At 49.2% G+C, this 11470-nt stretch overlaps 1 protein-coding gene across 1 annotated transcript; it reads left to right on the top strand.

The window, feature by feature from the left end:
- Nucleotides 1-5641: 5641 nt before the first annotated feature.
- C19H17orf58 (chromosome 19 C17orf58 homolog) lies at nucleotides 5642-10990 on the top strand. Its single transcript, XM_054459642.2, has 4 exons — nucleotides 5642-5988; nucleotides 8117-8677; nucleotides 8859-9050; nucleotides 9986-10990. The coding sequence occupies exons 1-4, from the start codon at nucleotides 5913-5915 to the stop codon at nucleotides 10174-10176; spliced, it is 1020 nt and encodes a 339-aa protein (XP_054315617.2). The 5' UTR covers nucleotides 5642-5912; the 3' UTR covers nucleotides 10177-10990.
- Nucleotides 10991-11470: the final 480 nt, after the last annotated feature.

Raw genomic sequence — 11470 nt, 5'->3', positions numbered from 1 at the left:
AGGCACATCACGAGGTCAGGAGATCGAGACCATCCTGGCTAACACGGTGAAACCGTCTCTTCTAAAACTACAAAAAATTAGCTGGGTGTGGTGGCGGGCGCCTGTAGTCCCAGCTACTCTGGAGGCTGAGTCAGGAGAATGGCATGAACCCGGGAGGCCCAGCTTGCGGTGAGCTGAGACTGCGCCACTGCACTCCAGCCTGGGCGACAGAGCAAGACTCTGTCTCAAAAAAAAAAAAAAAAAAGTCCAGGCGCGGTGGCTCACGCCTGTGATCCCAGCACTTTGGGAGGCCAAGGCGGGTGGATCACGAGGTCAGGAGATCGAGACCATCCGGGCTAACACGGTGAAACCCCGTCTCTACTAAAAAATACAAAACAAATTAGCCGGGTGTGGTGGTGGGTGCCTGTAGTCCCAGCTAGTCGGGAGGCTGAGGCAGGAGAATGGCGTGAACCCGGGAGGCGGAGCTTGCAGTGAGCCGAGATCGCGCCACTGCACTCCAGCCTGAGCAAGAGTGAGACTCCGTCTCAAAATTAAAAAAAAAAAGAAATTAGTAGTTTTTCTAGACACCTACTAAAACCAGTTAGAAAATATAAAAGAAAAAATATGCTATCCACATTACATCAAAAATATAAAATACCCAGGAATTAAATCTAAGAAGAAATGTTTAGAGCTTAGACGAAGAAAATGATAATACCCTAGCCGGGCGCGGTGGCTCACGCCTGTAATCCCAGCATTTTGGGAGGTCAAGGCGGGGGGATCACTTTAGGCCAGGAATTTGAGAACAGCCTGTCCAACATGTCGAAACCGCGTCTCTACTAAAAATATACAAATTAACCAGGCGTGGTGGTGTGTGCCTATGATCCCAGCTACTCAGGAGGCTGAGACAGGAGAGTCGATTGAACCTGGGAGGTGGAGGTTGCAGTGAGCCGAGATCGCACTACTGTACTCCAGCCTGGGCTACAGAGCCAGACTCCATCTCAAAAAAATTTAAAAAACAAAAAATAAATACTGTCTATGTTAAAGATGATAGCTCAGATTTCAGATTTAGGAAGGGATGGATTTATTTGTCAATTGGATTAGACAACTTACGGTTACTCAAGAAAAAAATAAAATTAGATTCTTACATCAGACTACAATACCAAAATAAATTCCAGATGGAATCAAGATTTAACTATAAGCATTATAAAAATATAGGGAGATTTTATATATATATATATATGTGTGTGTGTGTATATGTGTGTGTGTGTGTGTGTGTATATATATATATATGTAAAATTTTGATTTCAAGAAAGTCTTTCTCGGCCGGGCGCAGTGGCTCATACCTGCAATCCCAGCACTTTAGGAGGCTAAGTAGGGTGGATCACAAGGTCAGGAGTTCAAGATCAGCCTGGCCAACATGGTGAAATCCCGTCTCTACTTAAAATACAAAATTAGCCGGGCGTGGTGGAGCATGCCTGTAATCCCAGCTACTGGGGAGGTTGAGGCAGGAGAATCGCTTGAACCCAGGAGGCGGAGGTTGCAGTGAGCCAAGATGGTGCCATTGCACTCCAGTCTGGGCAACAAGAGCAAAAACCCACCTCAAAAAAAAAAAACATTTGATGGATTTTATGATACATAATTTTAAAGTTCTATGGCAAAAATCACTAAAAGGTTTTAACAAACAAAATTTTGACAGGAAATATTTGGAAAACATATAGACAAACCATATGAACAGGCAATTAACAAAAGAAGAAATGCAAATGGCCAATAAATCTATGAAAAAAATGTAAAATTTCACCTGCCATTAAAGAAATGTGCATTAAAACGAAGAGAATTTTTTTTTTTTTTTCTGAGACGGAGTCTCACTCTGTCACCCAGGCTGGAGTGCAGTGGCATGATCTCGGCTCACTGGAACCTCTGCCTCCCGGGTTCAAGTGAGTCTCCTGCCTCAGCCTCTTGAATAGCTGGGATTACAGGTGCATGCCACCACACCCAACTAATTTTTGTATTTTCAGTAAGAGATGGGGTTTCACCATGTTGGCCAGGCTGGTCTTGGACTCCTGACCTCAAATGATCTGCCCGCCTCAGCCTCCCAAAGTGTTTGGATTACAGGCGTGAGCCACTGCACCTGGCCCCCACCCCCATCTCTATTAAAATAAGATAAAATAAACATAAAATAACGAACCAACAAAATAATAATACAACTCATTGTAAGTAAAATGCTATCCTGAGTTCTGTGAGTCATTCTAGAGAATTCAAACTGTCTAGAATTACCACCTCAGCTGGCTATTTTATTTTTATTTTTATTTTTATTTTTTGTAGAGACAGAGTTTCACCATGTTGCCCAGGCTGGTCTTGAATTCCTAAGCTCAAGTGATCCGCCCACCTCAACCTTCCAAAGTGCCAGGATTACATGTGTGAGCCACTGCGCCTGGACTTCAAATTCTTTATCATACAACACAGAGTAGATGCTCAATAAATATCTGCTAAGCAGAAACACACTCAAAATACCAGAAATTATCAAGGAAGGGAATGCCAGTTGGTCTCTTGGGTTCTTCCTCCTGACAAGTATACACCTATTGCAGAGACAAACACTTAGGCTGTGAGAAACCAATACTGTTAAACATTCCAACCAGGTGACAAACTCCCCAGGCTCTGGTTTATATTACCAAGCACCCTGAGGATAATTTGGCTTCCTCTGTGGCTTGTTTATAGAATGAGAATGCTACCCAGGCTGACATGAGTTTGCATTTCTGAGTTGATTTCTCATTGTAAATTAATAAACTGACATTCTGGCTACATAGATCAGTCTCTTTGAACTCTTTGTAACTTCCACCATTAGTGTGGTTTCTTTTTTTCTTTTTTTCTGAGACGAAGTCTCACTCTTGTCCCCCAGGTTGGAGTGCGATGGTGCGAACTCAGCTCACTGCAACCTCCGCCTCCTGGGTTCAAGCGATTCTCCTGCCTCAGCCTTCCAAGTAGGTGGGATTACAGGCACCTGCCACCAAACCTGGCTAATTTTTGTATTTTTAGTAGAGACAGGGTTTCACCATGTTGGTCAGGCTGGTCTTGAACTCCTGACCTCAGGTGATCCGCCCACCTCGGCCTCCCAAAGTGCTGAGATTACAGGCCTGAGCCACCGCACCCGGCCCATTAGTGTGATTTCTAAGGCTCAAGCCAGACACTGCTCAAGACCCAGGACTGGACTCTGGCAAGTTCTTCCAGCTGGTGCCACCCCAGGAGCCTCTGGGAGCCCCTGGGAGCCATCCAGCCTGCTCCTTGCCTCTACATTTCAGGGTGTGGGTTTCAGGGCATTCACAACATTCCTGCAACAGAAGAGTTTCGGGAACACCACCAATAGGTTCTGGGTGATTTGAGTGTAATGGTAAGAAGGTATGTCAGAGATGTGGTTGTAACTGAGAAATCTTAAGCCTAGTGAATTTTATTCCACTTGACTTAAAAAAAGAGCACGTGAAAGAAGGGGATCTGAGGACACCTATAAACAGGGCCCCGAAGGCATGAATTTACTAGTGTTTATCTGGTCTTGTCTAGGGTCTGGAGACCCTGACTCTGGTGTACCCAAGCTTTGCAGTGGCTGTAGAGCTTTACTCTTTTGGATGGAGAATATAATTCACTCCTCTAACACCTGAATGAGGGAAGATTAGCTCATCTCCTTAGCTGCAATTTGATTTAATGCTCAACAGGCAAATTTCTTTTCTTTTTTTTCTTTTTCTTTTTGAGACGGAGTCCTGTGCTTTTGCCCAGGCTGGAGTGTAGTGGCGCAGTCTTGGCTCACTGCAACTTCTGCCTCCTGGGTTCAAGCGATACTCCTCCCTCAGCCTCCCAAGTAGCTGGGATTACAGGCGCCCGCCATCATGACCAGCTAACTTTGTGTTTTTAGTAGATATGGGGTTTTACTATGTTGGCCAGGCTGGTCTCGAACTCCTGACCTCGTGATCTGCCCACCTTGGCCTCCTAAAGTGTTGGGATTACAGGTTGAGCCACCGCACCCAGCCAGCAAATTTCTTTTCTTTGATTTAATGCTCAACAGGCAAACTTCTTTCCTCCTCCTCCTCCTCTTCCTCCTCTCCTTTTTTTTTTTTTTTTTTTTTTTTTGAGATGGAGTCTCACTCTATCACCCAGGCTGGAGGGCAGTGGCGCCACACTGCAAGCTCCGCCTCCCAGGTTCACGCTATTCTCCTGCCTCAGCCTCCCAAGTAGCTGGGACTACAGGCACTCGCCACCACCCCCGGCTAATTTTTTGTATTTTCAGTAGAGACGGGGTTTCACCGTGTCAGCCAGGATGGTCTGGATCTCCTGGCCTCGTGATCGACCCACCTCGGCCTCCCAAAATGCTGGAATTACAGGCGTGAGCCACCACACCCAGCCCTCTTCTCCTTCTTCTTCTTCTTCTTCTTCTTCTTCTTCCTTCTCCTCCTCCTCCTCCTTTCTTTTTTTTCTTTTTGAGACAAAAGTCTCACTCTGTTGCCCAGGCTGGAGTGCAATGGCATAGTCTCGGCTCACTGCAACCTTTGCCTCCCAGGTTCAAGCGAGTCTCCTACCTCAGCCTCCCAAGTAGCTGGGACTACAGGTGTGTGCCACCACACCCTGCTAATTTTTTTGTAATTTTAGTAGAGACAGGGTTTCACTATTTTGGCCAGGCTGGTCTTGAACTCCTGACCTCGTGATCCGCCCGCCTCGGCCTCCCAAAATGCTGGGATTACAGGAGTGAGCCACTGCGCCCGGCTCCTCCTTTTTCTTTCTTTTCCTTCTTCTTTTTTTTTTTTTTTTTTTTTTTTTTTTGAGACAGGGCCTCTCTCTGTCTCTCACTCAGGCTGGAGTGCAGTGGCACAATCTCGGCTCACTGCAACCTCCACCTCCTAGGTTCAGGTGATCCTCCCACCTCAGCCTCCCAAGTGGCTGGGACCACAGATGTGAGCCACCATGCCTGGCTAATTTTTGTATTTTTTGTAGAGACAGGTTCTCTCCATGTTGCTCAGGCTGGTCCTGAACTCCTGAGCTCAAGAGATCCTCCTGTCTCGGCCTCCCAAAGTCCTGGGATTACAGGCATGAACCACCCTGCCTGGTCTCAACAGGCAACCTTCTGATTAACAATTAGACCTCTGGGCCGGTCCTGGTGGCTCACGCTGTAATCCCAGCACTTTGGGAGGCGAAGGTGGGTGGATCACTCGAGGTCAGGAGTTTGAGACCAGCCTGGCCAACACGGTGAAATCCCGTCTCTGCTAAAAATACAAAAATTAGCCTGGCATGGTGGTGTATGCCTGTGATCCCAGCTACTTGAGAGGCTGAGGCACGAGAATCGCTTTAGTCCGGGAGGCACAGGTTACAATGAGCTGTGATATATAATGAAACAGTTTTACTAAACTTAGGAAGCAGTGACTTGGTTTCTCTAGAAATTGCCTAACACACACATTCCAGGATACATTCTCTGTCATCTGGAATCTCCCTTCCACAAACCCACGCTGTCTTAAGCACTATTTTCCTATTTGTTGTTGACCTAATCTAGAAAAAAGCTCCCGTCACTCGTTCTCCCCCACCCAGTCCCTCAGTCCCGAAACACGCTTATTCTCTGCACTTGTCACCCCACCCTCTGCTGCCCCCACCCCAGCGCGCAAACGCACACAGGTTTAAAGTTTAGGCTGTGATGCTATCCTCGCCCGCAGATCACAGGACAGACACTCCCGGGGACAACTTTGCGAGGCCATGTGCTCGTCCCCCTTAGGAAGGAAGAGGGAGAAATCCCTGCGGCTCGGTTTTGTTCCAATGGTCTGCTCAGCGAGTGATTCCCGTTTCCCCAAAGGCTGCCCCTCATTAGCATGAACGGGGGTGGGGGTGTGGAGAAGGGGTTGGGGGAGAGAAAGCAAGCAAAAGCCCAGGCTCACTTTTAGAGCCTGGGAATCCTGTCTGCAAAAATGACAGCTAGAGCTTTCTGGCTCCTCTGTTTGATAGTCGGATCATCCCCCGAAGCACCGGTGGCGGAGAGAAAAAGTAAGATCGGTGTGGTGCGGGGCTCTGGGAGCGGAGCGGGGATCTGGGGGGGAGCTGGGAAGGAGGCTCAGTGAAACGCGAGACGAGGAGGGGGGGGTCAGAGCTCGCAAGAGAGGACACCCCGGATCTGCGTTCGTCTTATAAAGGAGCAAAGTGTGTCCCCAAGGTTTCGTGTCTCTTGGCAGCCTTTTCGGAAAGAAGCCAATTCAGCTACTGAAATGATCCCGAGCAAGCCGGGCAGGCTGGGGAAAACTTTGCATGTTAAGTAGTTGCTCCATCACAGAGGAGGGAAAGTGTCAAAAGGGGTCGTGGCGCGCCTTTCGGGAGCCGTGCCCGGGCCGGGCTCGCAGGACGCCGCGGGGTCCGCCCCCCTCGGCTGGGTGAGCAGGGGCTGCGGGGGGCGCTGGGGAAGGCTAGGGGGAAGCCGGGCCGAAATCCGGCAGCCCCGGGCACTTTGCTCTCCCCGCAGCCCCAGCGCACAACGTTGGGACACCTGAGCCGGGGTTTAACTAACACGCACACACTCTTATACTTCATGCACGAAATGAAATTAAGTTACTCAGCCCGTGAAGAAATGAGGGGTTCTCTGGGGAATCGTGTTTTTGTTTTGCTTTTATTTGGATGTTCTGTCGGCTTCGCTATCTCTGGGAAAAAGTTTCCGTACCTTACAGGGCAATTTACTCTGGGTTATTTTTCCACATGGAAATTGAATGACTTCAGTGGCATTTAACCCAAATATCAGACAATCTTTCCCATGACAACAGATGGTGATATCAATGGGGAAGCAGTTGTGAGGTCAACAGTTGACAGTCAGGAATTGGATATCCACCAGAACTTTATTCAGCTGTGCATGGCACAACCGTTTAACAACATAATGAGTCAGAATCAACCTCTTTGCAAAAACATGAACTCTAACCAGCTATTATTGCTGGGTGAAAGCTGATTTTAAAGCAGATTATCGATTTGGCAATACCAATCAACTTTAAATGAAGTGTTGCCAGAGCTGCAAATGGGCAGATCCATCTCTTTAATACAAGGAGAGAGAAAAATAAAGGCGAGTTCTTCCCTGTTTGGAGGGCACTGGGACCCAGGCAAGCAAGGAGGTGAAATTGTGTAACTGGTATGGAAAGGTGCCCAGCTCCCAAGCTGGCTGAGGTTTACTCACCAACCTGTCTGCAGAACTAGGGAAAATCATTAATAATTTTAAAAATTTGTTTTCATGCCATACCATTTAGGAGTCTTTCCTCCACCATCTAATGGGGAAAAAAATGTAAGCGATGTGTGCTTTTATACTTAACTAGGGGCCTCTGCCTCCCAGCCAAGCTTTTAAAACCTTCCTTAGCTGTGGTTTACCAGTAAGTGGTGTCCAAGAAGCCAGATAAAAATCCACTTACAAATGCTCGATTCTGCAGAGACCAGGATGACAGTGTAAACACGGATGGGAAAACCAAATAGTTCTGTTGTCAGGGGCGCTTAAACAATTAGGAGAACCTGTAATATGAGACCTTTCCCCCTGGGGTTTGCTCTTGGTACTTTCTCAACAAACTGTAAATAGCAAAGAGGCGGATGTTTATATATGTTTTATATATATATATATATATATACATACACACACACACACACATGCACCCATACACACATATACGTATATATTAAAGGAAGGGCAAAAAAGTTTGTTATCTAACCAGTGTTGTCAGACATGTTTAGTCTTAGAGTAAATAGCGGGTTGTAATTTTAAAAGCTATAATCTTAGAGGGCAAGACCCTCGTATCCTTCTTCCTTTGGGGCCTGGGAAGCGCGTGCCCCGCTTGGCCGCGACGCTGCGTCCGGGTTCTCCCTGCTTCACTTCCAGGCCTCCGGGCCTCCCTCCCATCTCTCCTCTTGCAGGTGCCTGCGAAGCCTCCCTTGTCCCCTATCTCCTCTCCCCCTCCCAAAGCCCTTCTTCTGCAGCGCCCCTGCCCCACTAGCGGCCTCCTTCCCTCCTGGCCTCCCTTCCCCTCTCGGCCTCCCGTCTCAGCCTCCCCTTCCCTCTTCTCCCTTCTCGGCTTCCTCGGCTTTCCCCGACGGCCTCCCCTCACTGCTTCTCCTCCCCCACCGCCTTCCCGCCTCTCCTCTTCTCTCCCCACAGCCTCGCCGCCGCACAGCAGAAAGCCGGACTCCCGCGGCTGCCCGACCGCGGAGGAGACACCGGGGCCCCGCGCGCAGCCGCTCCTTGAGGCCCCGCAGCGGCCGCGCGCGGCCGAGGCCGCCCCCGCCGCCCGCGCCTGGCCTGACCCGCGCCGCCGGAAGCCCCCCGCGCCGGCCGACAACCAGGCCAGCTTCCGGGAGGCCGCACGCGCGCCCGCTGGCCTGCCGGGCCCGCGCCTGGCGCAAGCCGAGAACCGCGCGTCGCCGCGCCGCGAGCCCGCGTCGGAGGACGCCCCGCGACGCGCGCGCTCACGGGCTCTGCGCTTCCCCGCCGCCCGGCCGCCCGCGCTCGCCACCGAGGGCTCCGCCGACCACGCCCACCCCAACCGGCCGCGCGCCGCCGCGCTGGCCCCGGGACCCGCGCCCGCGCCGCCGCCGCTCTTCAGCCTCAGCTTCGGCCTCAGCCCGCCCCAGAGGGACGCGGAGCCCGGCCCTGAGCCCTGCGCGCGCGCCTGCCGGTCCGACCTGGACGAACGCGAGGCGTTCTGCGAGAGCGAATTCGGTGAGCCCGGCCGCCGCGCCGCCGCCCCGCGAGCCTTTCCGAGCCCCGGAGAAGCCCGCCCGCGAGATCCCAGGGCGCCCGACCCGTGCGGGCCGTTTCGCGGTTGCTAAAAACCACCGCCCGGGGGACTGGGAGAGGAACTCGGGGTAATGCTCTTCTCCAAACTGTTTTTCGGAAGCAGCAGTGAACGGGATCGTGCACGATGTGGACGTGCTGGGCGCGGGAATCCGGCTGGTGACCCTGCTGGTGGATCGGGACGGGCTGTACAAGATGAACCGCCTGTACCTCACCCCCGACGGCTTCTTCTTCCGAGTCCACATGTTAGCCCTGGACTCCTCCAGCTGCAATAAGCCGTGTCCAGAGTTTAAACCTGGTATTGAAACTGACCTGAATGACGCTGCATATGTACTTTATACCACCGTTTGTAACGTGGGTGCCACAGCCCGGGCTGTAGGTCGCCCAGCCTTTTTTTGGGAGGGATGGGGGACAGTGACATGAATGGGATTTAGACGACAGGTATTATTTCGGCCACTCTGTGATTTAAGCCCTGTCAGCCCCCACCCTCAAGGGTGAGAACAGCAAAGGTTGGCACAAAGCGGGCTGTCAATAAATAGATGTTGACAAATGGGGTGGACAACCAAACACCATTGCCAGAAGGGACTGTACAGAACTGAGTTTAGAAAAGCTGCTTTTTTGGGTGTGTATGTGGGGTTGATAGCGGGGAATACCCACTCCCACATCTTTCTAGACATGTGCTCTGGGAAATCCTGATAGATTGTGATAAGGACCTTTGTTCTGTAATGTGGTCCGGTTACATACTGCTTTTTTTTTTTTTTTTTTTTTTGAGATTGAGTCTCGTCCTGTCGCCCAGGCTGGAGTGCAGTGGTTCGATCTCAGCTCACTGCAACCTCCGCCTCCTGGGTTCAAGCGATTATCCTGCCTCAGCCTCCCAAGCAGCTGGGGTTACAGGCATGTGCCACCACGCCCTGCCAATTTTTGTATTTTTAGTAGAGACGGGGTTTCACCATGTTGGCTAGGCTGGTCTCAAACTCCTGACCTCAAGTGAGCTGCCCACCTCGGCCTCCCAAAGTGCTGGGATTAAAGACGTGAGCCACCACACCGGCCTGGTTGGTTATCTTCTAAAGGTCGCTAGGCTGTTTCCACCAGATGCCTGGAGACTCAATATCAGTTTCAACTTGTGCAGCAAGATAATAGATTGCAGCTTAGGCATTTCTTAAAGGCCTTACATTTTCTGTTTCATGGCATTTAAAAGACAGTATGAATTAATGTTCTGGTTATTTTGTCCAGGCAGCAGGTATATTGTGATGGGCCACATCTACCATAAAAGACGGCAGCTCCCTACAGCTCTGCTTCAGGTCCTGAGAGGCCGCCTCCGTCCAGGGGATGGACTGCTAAGGAGCAGCAGCAGCTATGTGAAAAGGTTTAACCGAAAAAGGGAAGGGCAGATTCAAGGTGCAATTCATACCCAATGCATTTGAAACAACCATCCTGGCATTTCTGGACCACAAGAGACTTGGACGTCGGCAACAAGACACGAAAGGTCTATCTTCATGTAATGGGTCCTCCTTTAGAAGAGAGCCCACAGCTACTCTATGAATGACTTGCATAGTTGCAACTGTAATCTCGAAGGTGTCACTTTGTTATTTACAAGATGCTTCTTAAATGGGCTGCTCCTGAGTTCAGTGTCAAGGTGATTCAACTGTAGTGCCAGACAATGATTTACACAGCTCAGATAATTGACCTGACCAGTTAACAGATCACTGCTTCATAAGTTTTTAAATTATTTTAATTTAATATTCTTTAGTAGAAATAGTCCACAAAAACATTTTCTTGAATTTAAATATACAACTTTTATATCATGTATCAAACCAGATTTTATATTCAAACTATCACATTTTAAATTCTGTACATAACAGTAAACGCACTAGTCAAAAGACATTTATGTTTGAAATGTCATTTAGATCAAACACAAGGGTCAAAGCCCAGGACAAGTATTAAAGTTTTACACTTAAAGAGTACTAAAGGGCCAGTGTGCAGATGGATGGATTAAAAAAATAAATAAAATAAAAAATAGTACTAAAGGGCTTACTTCAGGCAAAAGTGTTCCTGATGTACCAAAAAGTAAGATATAGTTTATTTTCATGCTTCCCTGCTCCTAATAATGTATGTTTTGTGCTGAACTGGCAGCTATCCCAATGTGAAATGTATTCTGGATGTATCTGATGTCATTTTTCTATTAAGACCAAGCATAATGTTTGTTTGTAAAGCAATAAATCTTGCCTTGAAATCAGATCTTGGATGCACCTGTTTGTTTTTGTTTTAGCCTTACTGAGCCCTAAAGGTTTGAGAAAAAGGCCTTCTCAAATTCATTCCCCAAACCTTGGAACCAATATTCACCAATGACAGCTCACAAGCAAGTGAATTTTAAACATTTTTCAGTTGGTTTTAAAAAGGTTTAATTGGCCGGGCGCGGTGGCTCATGCCGGTAATCCCAGCACTTTGGGAGGCTGAGGCCGCTGGATCACCTAAGGTTAGGAGTTTGAGACCAGCCTGACCAACATGGAGAAACTCTGTATCTACTAAAAATACAAAATTAGCTGGGTGTGGTGGTGGGCACCTGTAATCCCAGCTACTTGGGAGGCTGAGACAGGAGAATCGCTTGAACCCAGGAGGTGGAGGTTGTGGTGAGCTGAGATCACACCACTGCACGCCAGCCTAGGCAACAAGAGTGAAACTCCGTCTCAAAAGACAACAACAACAAAATGGTTTAAT

The sequence above is a fragment of the Pongo pygmaeus genome, chromosome 19 (assembly GCF_028885625.2).
Source record: "Pongo pygmaeus isolate AG05252 chromosome 19, NHGRI_mPonPyg2-v2.0_pri, whole genome shotgun sequence".
Taxonomy (NCBI): Eukaryota; Metazoa; Chordata; class Mammalia; order Primates; family Hominidae; genus Pongo; species Pongo pygmaeus.
The sequence above is the reverse complement of the archived record's forward strand: the minus strand, read 5'-3'. Positions and strand labels throughout refer to the sequence as shown.

Bases quoted from the DNA above. Each gene is read 5' to 3' on its own strand.
- C19H17orf58 (XM_054459642.2), top strand. From the start codon at position 5,913: ATGACAGCTAGAGCTTTCTGGCTCCTCTGTTTGATAGTCGGATCATCC. The intron at 5,989-8,116 runs GTAAGATCGGTG...CTCTCCCCACAG, and splicing joins ACCGGTGGCGGAGAGAAAAA to CCTCGCCGCCGCACAGCAGA. The intron at 8,678-8,858 runs GTGAGCCCGGCC...TTTCGGAAGCAG, and splicing joins GTTCTGCGAGAGCGAATTCG to CAGTGAACGGGATCGTGCAC.